The sequence below is a fragment of the Saimiri boliviensis genome, chromosome 2 (assembly GCF_048565385.1).
Source record: "Saimiri boliviensis isolate mSaiBol1 chromosome 2, mSaiBol1.pri, whole genome shotgun sequence".
Classification (NCBI taxonomy): domain Eukaryota; kingdom Metazoa; phylum Chordata; class Mammalia; order Primates; family Cebidae; genus Saimiri; species Saimiri boliviensis.
Window position 1 is genome coordinate 28,573,391 of NC_133450.1, and position 15,361 is coordinate 28,588,751.

A 15,361-nucleotide genomic window follows, 5' to 3' on the forward strand; every position below is an offset into this window, starting at 1 on the left:
AATTTTGATATGGTATAAAAAGTTTAATTTTACTGGTATTTTGGAGGTGTTATACAGGAAAAGGCTTTGTAACTTGTAGCTTTTCCAAACAGTACCTACCATGACTGCTAAGAATGATGTTAATAGATATGATGGTAGAGAAGGCTTTCTCTTAGGCAGTGAGCCTCATGAAAATCGATGCAGGCCCGGCCCAGCCCAGTGGCTCATACCTGTAACCCCAGCACTTTGGAAAGCTGAAGCGGGTGGATCACCTGAGGTTAGGAGTTCAAGACCAGCCTGGCAAACATGGCGAAACCCTGTCTCTACTAAAAATACAAAAATTAGTCAGGCATGGTGGCAAGCACCTGTAATCTCAGCTACTCGGGAGGCTGAGGCAGGAGGATTATTTGAATCCAGGAGGCAGAGGTTGCAGTGAGCCAAGATCATGCCACTGCACTCCAGCATGTGCAACAGAGTGAGACTCCATCTCAAAAAGAAAAAGAAAAGAAAAAAGAAAATTGATGCAGAGTGCTCTTAGCATACAGGAAACACTAGCTTCAGGGGACCAGCAGCACTTAGCTACTTTGAGAAAGTTGGCTTCTTTGTAGAAGGCGTAGAGTGGGCAGAACAGGTCAATTACAAGTGTTTACTATGTATCAGGTGTTTAAGATTATATAAAGATGCCAGGCGCGGTGGCTCACGCCTGTAATCCCAGCACTTTGGGAGGCCGAGGCAGGTGGATCACAAGGTCAAGAGATCGAGACCATCCTGGTCAACATGGTGAAACCCCGTCTCTACTAAAAAATACAAAAAATTAGCTGGGCATGGTGGCGCATGCCTGTAATCCCAGCTACTCAGGAGGCTGAGGCAGGAGAATTGCCTGAACCCAGGAGGCGGAGGTTGCAGTGAGCCGAGATCGCGCCATTGTACTCCAGCCTGGGTAACAAGAGCGAAACTCCGTCTCCAAAAAAAAAAAAAAAAATTATATAAAGACTATATTGAGTTCAGGGGCCAAACTAGTGTGGAGGGAGGGATAGGATAAAATCAAAACAATTTGTGAATATGACAATATATGATTGAGTGTTAATTGTGTGACACAGTAAGTGTTGTAGGGGTTCAGGGAAGAGAGAGCATGGACAGGAGTGGTTGAAGGAGGCTTGAAAGATAGGTCCGATTTGGGTACAGTGAGCATGTATGCTTTTGGAAGTCAGAGATTCTCTTCTCAAATTTTACAGCAGAGTTTGGCAGTTTAAATGCTGTAATGACCCTGGTAGGGAGTTAAGAGACCATGGTACTGTTCATTTTGGTTGGCCACCCAAAGGGCTGAGTAACTTTACGGAATCTTTAGTTTCCTCATTTGCCTTGTAGCTATAACATCCTTTGATTATTTAACAACTACATTCAGCTTGCCAGGGGAATGTCACCCCCTACTGGAGAAGCTGTGGTGCACATTATCTTACAGACTTGGCAAAACACATCATGCTTCCAGCCGTGAAGGAAAGTAGAATAGAATACCAGCCTGCCTTCATGAAACATGTATAATTTGGCATTCTTACAGATCCTTGGAACAGTTCAACTGTTTAGAAGAACAGAACAACAGAAAAGTGGGAATTTCGATATTGAGGATTTGTTTTTTAGTTTTTTGCACTATGATATAAAGCCTTAATGCTATTTATTGGATGCTTAGTCCTGAGCAAGTGAAGAGGGTCTTCTTGAGAATACTTACCATGATTTGTCTTAAAATTTTACTCTATTGCCACATAAAAATAATAGCAATGGGAAACCTAGGAAGTTTATTAGTCAAACTTTATTAGTCAAGCAAAAAGGACAACTTATATAGATCCTTGTAGCCTAATATAGCTTGTTCATTTCACCTTTGATTCAGGAAAAACTTAGTATAGTCATCTGGTTTTCTTTATTGAATTTCTAGTACTTAACAGAATAAATTCGGATAGACTTGAATTTTGATCCCAGCTGCACCAAGCTGTGATACTTTGGGCAAGTTTTTTAACACCTCAGAGCCTTGGTTTCCTCATCTACAAAACTTAAGAATAAAAATATTCGCCTTATAGGTTTGCAAGGATTAAATGAGATTATAAAATATACCACATTGTGAGCATATATGAATAGGTCTGATTCATTATACTACCTTTTTCATCCCCTTCCACAGTTTTGTCTCCGCCTAACTTTTGAGCCTTTTATTTGCTATTATCCCCTACCCTCCCAAAGCATAAGTGTGTGGCAGTTATATGTGTACATGCACATATACCCTATAGTCTAGTTTTTAGCACACCAGACTGTTTATGTCTTGACTATTCGTAGTTGCTAAACATGCCTGCACTTTACTCCCTCCGTGTTTTGGTTTACAGGCTCCCCTCAGCCTTAAAGGCCCTCTCAAAAGTCCTGCCCAACTTGTGAGACCCAGCTCACCCACTTCCTGTTAAGCTTCACTTTGTCCTCCCAACTAGAACTCGGTTTTTAATGTGTATCTTAGTTGTAGAAGTTACTATTTAAAGCCATATATTATGGTTATCACTTACTGTGTAAGCCTTTCCATCAGATTATGAGAGCTTAAGATCATAACTTATCTTAGTACCTTGCACATAATAAGAACTCAGAAAAAACATTAAGGCCTTAAAATCTTTAAAAAAAAAAAAAATCAAGAAACTTCTTACATTTGTTTTAAGCTGGTTACAAAAGTCTATTTTTAATTATGTTTTCTTGCAATAAAGTTTTTTTCCTGTATTATTATTATTACTTTGTAATAGAGATGGGTTCTTGCTGTGTGTTGCCCAGGCTAGTCCATCCGCCTTGGCTTCCCAAAGTGCTGGTATTACTGGCATAAATTACTGCCCCTAGCCTGCAATGAAATGGGTTTTTTTTGTTTGCTTTGTTTTGTTTTTACCACTAACTACTACTATTTCTTTTCTTTTTTCTTTTTTCTTTTCTTTTCTTTTTTTTTGAGACAGAATCCACTCAGCCTAGGCTGGAGTGCAGTGGTGCCTTCTTAGCTCACTGCAACCTCTGCTTCCCAGGTTCAAAGGATTCTTGTGCCTCAGCCTCCTGAGAAGCTGGAACTACAGAAGTATGCCACCATGCTCAGCTAATGTTTGTATTTTTAATAAAGACAAGGTTTCACCATGTTGGCCAGGCTGGTCTCAAACTTTTGTCTTGAAGTGATCCACCTGCCTTGGCCTCCCAAAGTGCTGAGATTACAGGTGTGAGCCACTACACCTGGCTAATTTTTTTCTTTTGTAAAAATTAACAACAGAAATTTATTTTTTATAGTTCTGGAGTCTAGGAAGTTCAAGATAAGGGCACCAGTGTGGTCAGGTTCTGGGGAGGGCCCTCTTCTGAGTGCATGCTGCCTTCTCACTCTGTTCTCACATGGAGGAATGTGGAATTACTTTGCTTAATAGCATTTAATTGTTAAGTCTGTTAGATTTTGGTGGTTTGAACAGATTTTTGTTCTTTAATTTCCTCCAAATATTATTTTGATTTCTAGGTCTAGATTCAATGTAGTAATAGATCTATGATTGTTGTTACTGTTGAGAATCCATAGTGTACTAGGTGTTTGGAACAGCAAGTTAGATTTCAGTATTGTTTTAGTCTCTTAGGATTTCTTTAAGATTTCTAGACTTTAAATTAGTATCATGAGTGAACATAATTATTAGGCAAAAATGACTTTTAGGCAATGAGACTTCATCCGCTAATGAAGTTTTGAAAATAATTTCCTGGATGAAAGATGGAATTCAACAGAGATTTTTTGTGTGTGTGGGGAGGAGTCGTAGTCTCACTCTGTCTCCCAGGCTGGAGTACAGTCGCATGATCTTGGCTTGATCTGCAGTGTTGACCTCCTGGGCTCAAGTGATCCTCCTACCTCTAGCCTCTCAAAGTGCCGGGATTACAGGTGTGAGCCACTGTGCCTGGCCTTGGCAGAGATTTTGTTGAGGAAATAAAATCAACTTTGAAGATAGGAATTTGACTGGTTATGAATAGAGGTGTAAAGTCTAGAGTAGCACCTGTACTAGGAAAGGGGTTGGGGATTGAATGATTAAGTAAACAATGTGGAATACAAGCAGTGTGGAATGCTGTGCAGCAGTTAAGAAGAATAAAGTGAATTGATAAGCACTGACATTTTTGGAAAGATCTTATTAAATGGAAAAAAGGCTGTAGAACAATGTATGTAATATGATCTCATTTATAAATATGTTATATTTTTCTGTGTACATTTACATACAAAAGCATAGTGTCTCAGAAGAAAAAGTGTGTAAAGATAATACATCAACTTTATAACCATTGGAAAGCAATGTGGGAATGTGGGGATTGAGGAACCATGAAGGTAGACTTTTGGTTTATATTCTCTTTGCTTCTGGAGTTTAAATTTTTAGCAGAAGAATATATTTATGTGTTGGTTGTACAACTAAAAAATAAATTTTATTACTGGAAAGGGATTAGGTACAGCTTGCAGGGGGCTATAATCTACAAAAGCCATCTACAGTACCAAGTTTAATTCCATCATTGTTTTTTAGGTTTTAGGCCTCTGGACTATTGTCCTTTCACCAAAAAATAAGCAGGAAAGGGGGATTAAGTAGGCTTTAAAGTAATTTTTTTAAATGTTATTTTCAGCTGGCAGAGGCACAGCCATAGTTTCACTTCCAGTTTCTTTTGCAAATTTCTATTTAGGGAACTTTAAATAATTTATCTCTAAGAAGTATCGTGCCATTTCCTTTATACTATCTCATTCAGGAAGCTCTGGGGTTGGGGGGTGAAGTATAGAGCAGAAGGAAAGATGTTAGACTAAGGCTCAGCTTGTATAGCTCCTGTATTTTTCTTGGGGAATGTTTTTGTTCTGCAGCTCTGTATGAGATCAATGAACAGATATATATATTCTGGGTTAATGACAAAACCTGGCATTTGGCCATACAACTAGGAAAGTTAGCTCTGTGCATTAACCATTGGTTAAATCTTACACCCAGAAGCTGTTCTGCAGTTACCAGTCACACCGTTAACTGTAGCCAACATTTTACAAATGTAAGAAAATGTGCATCTGGTGAGAGAAAACGTAGGTGTATCATCACAAGTCTATCACCATATTTTTATGGACCTTAAATATAAACTCAATTTTTATATCCCAATCTTAACAGCAGTTTGTTTTATTTTAAATAACTTTTGTTCACACATTTAGTGAAGAATATAATAAGAAAACATAAAATAAATGCCTCCTATTCATCCCTTGTTGACTGCTGTTAACATTTCATAGAGAGAAAGGACAAGGACAATGAATTGAACAAAAGAGAGGAAAAAAAGTGGGCCATAGGGAATGTACAGTAAATAGGGAGATAAGAAGCAGATATAGAAACAGAATTATTAAGGCCAGGTGAGGTGGCTCGTGCCTGTAATCCCAGCACTTTGGGAGGTCGAGGCGGGCAGATCACCTGAGATCAGGCGTTCAAGACCAGCCTGGCTAACGTGGTGAAGTCTCATCTCTACTGAACATATAAAAATTAGCCTGGTATGGTGGTGCACACCTGTAATCCCAGCTACTCGGGAGGCTGAGGTGGGAGGATTTAAGATCTGGAAAGCTGGCCAGGAGTGATGGTTCACACCTGTAATCCCAGCACTTTGCAAGGCCGAGGTGGGCAGATCACAAGGTCAAGAGATCAAGACCATCCTGGCCAACATGGTGAAACCCCATCTCTACTAAAAAATCAAAAAATTAGCTGGGCATGGTGGTGCGTGCCTGTAGTCCAGCTACTCAAGAGGCTGAAGCAGGAGAATCACTTGAACCCTGGAGGCGGAGGTTGCAGTGAGCCAAGATTGCACCACTGTACTGCAGCCTGGTTTCAGAGCGAGACTCCATCTAAAAAAAAAAAAGAAAAGAAAGAAAAAAGGTCTGGAAAGCTCTGGTGGTTTATCCCATTTTAAAGACAAGCATAATCTAAGATTGATAAGAAAGAAACATAGAATAATGAAATCTTTGCTGGTGTGATACATGCCTCTAGTTATTAGATTAGAGTTTTCTTAGGGGTCTAAGTTGAGAACAGTAGACAGTTAATTTCTTTCTCGCATCCTTCATTCCTCAGTATACAGGGAATTCCCTTCAAGATTTCTTTTGATAATTGGCTGTGTTATTTCTAAAAGAAAAATTCAGTGCAGTTTTCTCACATCTGTGCTCTGATATTAAACCTTAAAGTTGTTGGAGGATTTATCGGAACAAACCAGAATTCTCTACTTGTGTATTTTGAATTATTACCTTAATGCTATAATAACATGCTTAATAACACATGCTGTCAGTCCTATGTACTGTCAAAGGTTTAATGAATTTAGTGGTTTTTCTTCTAATATCAGGTTTGACCTAATACGACTTTCAAATTTATTATATTAATATTGTTTACTTCTTACACATGAGTGGAAGGGCAAAGTAAAGTGCTTTACTAAAGTCCAAAATCAGCTGGGCCTGGTGGCTCACACCTGTAGTCCCAACACATTGGGAGGCCGAGGTGGGCAGATTGCTTCAGCTTAGGAGTTCGAGACCAGCCTGGGCAGTATGACAAAACCCCATCTCTACAAAAAGTACAAAAATTAGCTAGGGGTGGCAGTGCATGACTGTGGTCCCAGCTACTGGGGAAGCTGAGGCAGCGGGATGATTGCATGTGCCCAGGAGGTTGAGCCTGCAATCAGCCAATATCATGCCACTGTACTCCAGCCTGGGCAACAGAGTGAGTGAGACTCTGTCTCAAAACAAAAAAAAAATTTGAGATAATAGTATATCTTACTTAATAGCCTACTGTTATTATATTACTTCTAAAGAGATTTTAGTCAAAATTAAAGTATCAAAAGAGGTCTGAAATGGAAAGATACAGTCTATAGAGAAAGAAAGCAGCCCAAATTTTAAAATGTTAGGATGATTGATAAGGAAAAATTTAAATCTGGTGAAACTTCAAAAAAGACTCCTAAGCTGGGCACAGTAGCTCATGCCTGTAATCCCAGCACTTTGGGAGTCTGAGGCGGGGGGGATCACAAGGTCAGGAGATTGAGACCATCCTAGCCAACATGATGAAACCCCGTCTCTACTAAAAATACAAAAATGAGCTGGGCATGGTGGTGTGTGCCTGTAATCCTAGCTACGTGGGAGGCTGAGGCAGGAGAATGGCTTGAGCCAGGGAGTTGGACGGAGGTTACAGTGAGCCAAGATGACACCACAGCACTCCAACCTGGCGACAGAGCCAAGACTCCATCTCAAAAAAAAAAAAAACACGACTCCTCCGTTGCCTCCCTTATGTTCTTGACTTGAAGCATTGTTTTCAGGGAGCTGAAAATATTTATCCTTTTCCAGATTGCAAAAGTTGAGAAGCTCAAACCATTAGAGGTGGAGCTGCGACGCCTTGAAGACCTTTCAGAATCTATTGTTAATGATTTTGCCTACATGAAGAAGAGAGAAGAGGAGATGCGTGATACCAATGGTGAGGGGGAAGGCGACTCTTCTTAAGTGACCCATAAATGAGACCGTCCCCAAACTTTCAATTCTGGTGTACCCTTTTCTCAGTTTTGCCAAGACGGGTAAATGGAAGGGAAATTGCTTGCTTCACTGTTGCTGCATCTAATGGTAAATGAGCCTTGTTAGATTTTCAAGAAAGTAGAAATTTCTACTGTGATAAATGCAGTTGACAACATCCTATTAGCCTATACCCATATCAAATAGCACCAATCTTTGTAATTTCAACATTTACATATAGGATAATGAACTTAAAAAAAATTATCTGAAATCCTACTATTAGACCTAGGAACAGAGTGAAGTTAATTAATTGCCTTTACCCCCCTCCCCTGCCATTGTTCAGCCAGCTGAGGAGGCTCACTTCCTTATGTTTATAATGCTTTTTTTTTTTTTTTTTTTTTTTTTAGAGTCAACAAACACTCGGGTCCTATACTTCAGCATCTTTTCAATGTTCTGCCTCATTGGACTAGCCACCTGGCAGGTCTTCTACCTGCGACGCTTCTTCAAGGCCAAGAAGTTGATTGAGTAATGAATGACTGGGGCACATTCTTCTCCCACCTTTTACCTCAGCCAGCAGAACATCGCTGGAACGTGTCTGGCCTAAGGCATCCTACCAATAGCACCATCAAGGCACGTTGGAGCTTTCTTGCCAGAACTGATCTCTTTTGGTGTGGGAGGACATGGGGTACCACCTACACCCAACAAGTCAATGAGGGACTTCTTTTTAATTTGGTAGGATTTGGACTGGTTTTGCCACAATAGGTCTATTATTAGAGTCACCTATGACAAAAAAATAGGGGTTACCTAGATAATGCCAAAGTCAGCATTTGTCCTGGGTTCCCTGTGTGATCTATTTGAACCATGTTTTCTTTTCTTCTCCCACTTGCTCAGCAGCTTGGGCTTCCATTCTACTTCTTTTACCCAGATTTTGTGTGACCACGTTGACTTCATTCAGATTGCCCTCTTTGAGTTTTCTTGTGAAAAAACCCTTAACTTTCCCTTTACCCTTAGCTGAAATGTTTACTTAGCTTCTGGTGATATCTTTTGATGACTTTATGTCTCTTAAAATGGTGATGGATGTGACACCTCATAAAAGTGAGCTTTGAACTGTAGATAACTCTTAAAGAAAATGTCATTTTAGGCAATTAAAATATTTGTGCTCAACTGCTTGAACTTTTTTCGTGTATGTTTATTTAGTTCTGTGCAATTTTATCACATGTAGATTCATGTGACCACCATCACAAGAGACAAAACAGTTCTATCACACAGATCCCTTTTGCTGCCCTTTTACAGCCACAGCCATGTCCCTTATCCCCTCACCCCAACCTGTGGCTACCGCTGTTCTGGCCTCTATTTCTGTAATTTTGTCATTTCAAGAAATATTGTATGAATGGAATCATATACAATGTAATCTTACAGGGTTGATTTTTCTTCGTTCAGTTAATTCTCTTGAAACCAAGTTGCATGTATCAATAGTTTGTTCCTTTTTTTTCTTTTAAAAAATGTTTTATGTATTTAGGGGGTATAAGTGCAGATTTCTTATATGCATATATTGGATTTTGGTGAAGTCTGGGCAGTTTTTTTGATTGCTGAGTAGTATTCCATGGTATGGATGTACCACGGTTTGCTTAACCATTCACCCACTAAAGGACATAAGAGTTGTTTTCAGTTTTTTGCCCTTACTAATAAAGCTGCTGTGAACATTCATGTACAGGTTTTTATGTGAACATATATTTTCATTTCTGGGATAAATGCTCAAAAGGGTAATTGTTGGGTTGTGTGGTAAACACACTTATTTTTGTAAGAAACTACCCTACTCTTTTTCCAAACTGGCTGTATCTTTTACATACAGCCACTCATACAATTCATACAGCAATGTATGATTGATAGTTTCTTCACATCCTTACCAGCATTTGGTATTATTATCTTAACCATTCATATAGATGTGTGTAATGATGCCACATATGGTTTTAATTTACATGTTCCGATGGCTAATGATGTTGAGTATCTTTTCATGTGCTCATATGCCATCTATATATCCCCTTCAGTGAAATGTCTGTTCATGTCTTTTGTCTATTTTCTATTTAGATCATTTGTTCTTTTTACTATTGAGTTTTGAGGGTTTTTTATATATCCTAGCTAAAACTCCCCTGTTAGATATGTGGTTGCTTGAATTTTTAACATAACTTCTACCAAGGAAAAATAAGTAAAATTTCCAACTCTTTTTGCATGGCCACTTACTTAACTCCTGTCCTTCTGTGTTCCACCTAGAGAATGAAGATATGATATATAAAATAGACATCTAGGAGGGCCATTAAGAGAATAAATACTTACAAATACATGTTATGAAAGCGAAGCCAATAATCACTGTAGGAGTATGAGGTGCCTAAACGGCCAACACTCATGTGAATAAGAGAAAATGTGGATATAAATGTTTATAAAGTTACGAAAAATGCTGTCACTTGAAATCTTTCCCACATCTCCCAGCGAAGTAGGTAGGAGTTTATCCTTTCTGTAATCTCTTTTTAACCCTGCTATTACAGGGTTTGTTTAATCACAGTGGCAAGCATTCTATGTATCTTGCTGTAAAGAAGCAGAATATTGTAATTGAACCCTGATGTATTGACCTGGATAAAGTACAAAGGTGGAAGAGGGAGTGAGTTATGTTGTTAAAATCTCAGGATATTCTGTTAAATGTTCCAGTCACTATGAACTCAAAGCCTTTTTTTTTTCCCACTTTTGACTCCTTGTACTTTATGTGGCATTAAAGTAGTTCTGTCATTAACTTGTACAACATTGCCATCTGCTGTTGAGAATTGGTAGGCACTGCTTCTGAGAACCTGGCTGCAGTTCCTCACCACAGGGGCTGCAGATGCTGAGAAAGTCTATCTGTATGTACTATTACATATACTAAGTTACAGAGGATGCATCCAAATAGAGAATAGTAAGTGGGCTAAGATCCATTCTAAAACTTTTTTTTTTGAGACAGAGTCTTGCTGCAACGCCCAGGCTCGAGTGCAACAGAATGATCTCGGCCCACTGCAACCTCCACCTCCTGTGTTTAAGCGATTCTTCTGCCTCAGCTTCCCGAGTAGCTGGGACTATAGGCGCATGCCACCACACCTGGCTAATTTTTGTACTTTTAGTAAAGACAGGGTTTGACCTCAAGTGATCCACCCGCCTCTGGCTCCCAAAGTGCTGGGATTACAGGCATGAGCTACCACGCCCAGCCTCCATCCTTAAACTTTTAAATGTGAAGTTCTATCATGTACCATTAATCTAACAAGATTTTCTTTCATATTTCTGACGGTGCCTTTCCCCTTTTTAGGAGCAATGAAAGCTACTCAGTTATGTTCTTCAGATGTGACAAAATGTCAAAGAAAAGATAGGAAAAGAGAATATTTTATTTTGTTGATGCTTTTGTTCCCAAGTGCTACCCTAAACTTAAGCTTTGTAGGAGCTGACATTCTTTCATGTCCCCTCCCTTTACTCATGCCAAAACTATCAACTGGGACATTTTGTGCTTTTGTTTTAAAAGTCAATTGATACTATACTTTGGTTTTATCCAAAAAGTAAAAGTATTTGCCTTTGACAAAAGACTGATACAAGAGCAAATAAGCTTTAAAAACAGTTTTATCTGCTTTCCTCCGTTTTTGAGCATATTATCCAAAATGGTCTGTATAATATAGATGAGAAGGATGCAGTTTAAGTGAGCTTTGTTATACCATTGTCATGGACCCCTGTCATAAAGCCATTTTTCAATTTGTTTGGGAAAGAGGCATGTGGGATTTATACAGATTCACTTGTAAATGTTGGATTGGGGGGTTTTGTGTAAATTTTCGCAAATAAAGGCTAGCAGAAACTATTTTAGGTGTATATTCTGTTACTCTTGAGTACTTCTATGTCTGGATTGGTGATAATTCTTCCATATTTCTCCACTTTTAAATTATGGCAATTTATACCTGATGAATTCTAGAAAAAATATTGTTATTTTTCAGTTACTGCAGTTCTATAGTCTATATGAGCTAGTAAAAGATTATCATATTTTTACATATGTAATACGTGTTCATTTTATACATAATTAAGAATCCTTCATTATGCATCTTCAGACCAAATACAGCCCTATAAGCTAGGCATTTTATTCTCTTTATCGTCTCTCTTTTGGAAACTGCTACCATTAGGTTGGTGCAAAAGTAATTGCGGTTTTTGCAATTAAAATTGCTACTACATAGAATCATTCCTACAGAAAGCCATCTCCCTTGCCTTCCATTCCTAAAATACCCCTCCTAATATATGACCCCTCAGGACTCACTTTAGGCCTATCACATCCAATGCAAAGCCCCACTCTAGGAGGTAAAGGCCATTTTCTCCTCTCCTTTCACTTATAGTTGAACATTTTTCAAAGCTTTCCAAGAGCCAATATGAAGTGCTTTGCACACTCACTGACTGGCCTCTTATTTATCCTATCTGCATTCTCCCTCAAAGTTTATTGTGAATCCATAGTCTGTAAAGTAGTGGTTTCCATTATTTGGGTATAAATGCTTTAATATAAAAAATGTTGGCAGGGCGCGGTGGCTCACACCTGTAATCCCAGCACTTTGAGAGGCCAAGGTGGGTGGATCATGAGGTCAGGAGATTGAGACCATCCTCACTAACAAGGTGAAACTTCGTCTCTACTAAAAATACAAAAGATAAGCTGGGTATGGTGCTGCAATCCTGTAGTCCCAGCTACTTAGGAGGCTGAAGCAGGAGAATCAGCTGAACCTGGGAGGTAGAAGGTGCAATGAGCTGAGATCACACCATTGCACTCCAGGCTGGGCAACAAGAGAGAAACAAAAAAGTTTTCAGGCCGGGCACAGTGGCTCATGCCTATAGTCCCAGCACTTTGGGAGCCAAGGTGGGTGGATCACGAGGTCAGGAGTTTGAGACCAGCATGGCCAACATGGTGAAACCCTGTCTCTACTAAAAATACAAAAAATGAGCTGGGTATGGTGGCGAGTGCCTGTAATCCCAGCTACTCAGGAGGCTGAGACAGGACAATCACTTGAACCCGGAAGCCAGCAGTTGCAGTGAGCCAAGATCATGTCATTGCACTCCAAGCTGAGCGACATAGCAAGACTCTGTCTCAAAAAAGAAAAAAAAAATATTTTCTTTGAGACCAGCCTGGCTAAGATGACGAAACCCTGTCTCTACTAAAAATACACCCAGGAGGTGAAGGTTGCAGTGAGCCGAGATCATGCCACTGCACTGCAGCCTGATGACAGAGCAAGACTGTGTCTCCAAAAAAAAGTTTTCTTTCTCACTGATGCTTACTTTTATAGAGTATAAATAATGAGTTCAGCAAAACTTATAAATTAATAGTTTCAGTAGTGTCATTAAACTTGTTTAAGTGGTAATATGTGCTTTTTGAGTCTTGCTCTGTCACCCAGGCTGGAGTGCAGTGGCGCAATCTCCACCTCCCAGGTTCAAGTGATTCTCCTGCCTCAGCCTCCTGAGTAGCTGGGAATACAGGCATGCACCACCATGCCCCACTAGTTTTTTGTTTTTGTTTTTGTTTTTGTTTTTGTTTTTGTTTTTTTTTTTGCATTTTTAGTAGAGACAGGGTTTTACCATGTTGGCTGGGCTGGTTTTGAACTGACATCAAGTGATCCACCTCAGCCTCCCAAAGTGCTAGGATTACAGGCATGAGCCACCTCACCTAGCCCAATACATGCTTTATAAATCAATTAATTCAGTTTGTTGCAGTGATGTCTCATATAATGTGAGCTGCATGTATAATTTTAAATTTTCTAGTATCACATTAAAGACGTACAAAACAGGTAAAATTGGCCAGGCACAGTGACTCACACCTGTAATCCCAGCACTTTGGCAGGCCAAGGTGGACAGATGACCTGAGGTTGGGAGTTCAAGACCAGCCTGACCAACATGGAGGAAACCCCATCTCTACTAAAAAAATACAAAATTAGCTGGGTGTGGTGGCGCATGCCTGTAATCCCAGCTACTCGGGAGGCTGAGGCAGGAGAATCACATTAACCTGGGAGGCGGAAGTCGCAGTGAGCCGAGATCATGCCATTGCACTCCTGCCTGGACAAGAGCAAAACTGGGTCTCCAAAAAAAATAAACTACAGGTAAAATTATTTGTTTATTTTTTGAGACAAAGTCTAGTTCTGTCGCCAGACTAGAGTACAGTGGCATGATCCCGGCTCACTGCAACCTCTGCCTCCTAGGTTCAAGTGATTCTCCTGCCTCAGCCTCCAGAGTAGCTGGAATCACAGGCACGTACCGCCATACCCAGCTACCTTTTGTATTTTTAGTAGAGACGGTTTCACCATGTTGGCCAGGCTGGTCTCAATCTCCTGACCTCATGATCCACTCGCCTCAGCCTCCCAAAGTGCTGGGATTACAGGTGTGAGCCACTGTGCCTGGCCAAAAATTATTTATAATAGAATATTTAACCTAATATACCAAAAATATTATTTCAACATATAGTTAATATAAAAATGGTTAATGTGACATTTTGCATTGTATTTTTCACATAAAATCTTGGAAGTCCAGTGTGCATTTTAAGCTATACCACATGTATAGCTTAAAATTTGACTAGCCACAGTTCAAGTGTTCAGTAGCTATATGTAGCTATTGGCTATTGTGGCAGACAGTGAAGGGTACAAACTCTAGTTGGTCTTCGGTAGATTCTTTCATCTTTACAGTAACTCTATGGCCCCTGGGAATTAGCTATTCACAAACTGGAAACTTCTGCAATATAGCATTCTAACCATTCACTTGTTAAAGTAAAATGTGGAAATCGTCTGGTTTCAACCACAGGCACTTTAAAATTTTACGCCTTGGCCATGCACGGTGGCTCATGCCTGTAATCCTAACACTTTAGTGGGCCAGTCACTTGAGGTCAGAAGTTTGAGACCAGCCTGGCCAACATGGCAAAATCCTCTCTCTACTAGAAATACAAAAATTTGCTGGGTGTGGTTGCAAATGCCTGTAATCCCAGCCACTCAGGAGGCTGAGGCATGAGAATCACTTGAACCCAGGAGGTGGAGGTTGCAGTGAGCTGAGATCTGCACCACTGCACTCCAGCCTGGGTGACAGTGAGACACTGTCTCAAAAAAAAAAAAAAAAAAAAAAAAGTTATACCTTTAGAATAAATGTTGACTATTTTTGAACTTACGAATATTCAAAGATAAAGACAATTTGTTTTAGTTACATCGAATATAATGAAGAATTCAGCAGGAATGTCTCTGTAATAGGTCATGTTTCTTCTAAGCTTGTAGTATCTATGCATTATCATTAGAACAATTCCGTTTCAGGCCAACCAAGTTATAGAAAACTAGTTCCTCGTTGCAAAGGTGCCAGAAAAAAATGAATTTTAAAGCTTAGGCTGAAATTTGTTCAGCCTCTTTGGAAGTCGGCATTCCCAATTTTAAGTAATTTTTTTTTTTCATTCAACTGAGAAACATTTTATTGAGCATCTTTTCTGTTTAACAAAGTTAACTGAGAATAACAGAATTAACAGTTAATAGAATTAACAGATTTAAGCCAAACTAAACTCTGGAGTTTATCTAGATAAAGAGGCAATGTCTATCCTCAAAATGCCTTCTAATTTATAGGAGGATGTAGATGGAATGGCCTCTATCTGGAATGATCTCTCTACTTTGTTTAGCCACCATTGGATTTAACATTTTGTATATTCCTCCAGGGAGCCTGCACTCACATAGCAAGTTTGGCTTGGACAGACGCCCCCCCATAAATGCCTTTCCAGAATCTTGCACTTTGAGAGCCCTTATACAAACTGTTTTAATTGCCCGGTGGTTTTCTGTTACATGGACTGTAAGCTCTGTTAAAGTAGGAATTTTTCTCAAATCCATATAACAC

General features: G+C 39.5%; 1 protein-coding gene across 1 annotated transcript in view; it reads left to right on the forward strand.

Moving 5' to 3' along the window:
* The window catches only part of TMED10 (transmembrane p24 trafficking protein 10), a 48,630-nt gene extending 37,288 nt beyond the window's left edge, over positions 1–11,342 (forward strand). Inside the window, exons 4-5 of the mRNA XM_003924560.4 lie at positions 7,319–7,445; positions 7,885–11,342. Of these exons, the coding sequence (XP_003924609.1) occupies positions 7,319–7,445; positions 7,885–8,006 (249 nt within the window). The 3' untranslated portion in view covers positions 8,007–11,342. The remainder of the gene's footprint in view (positions 1–7,318; positions 7,446–7,884) is intronic.
* Positions 11,343–15,361: the final 4,019 nt, after the last annotated feature.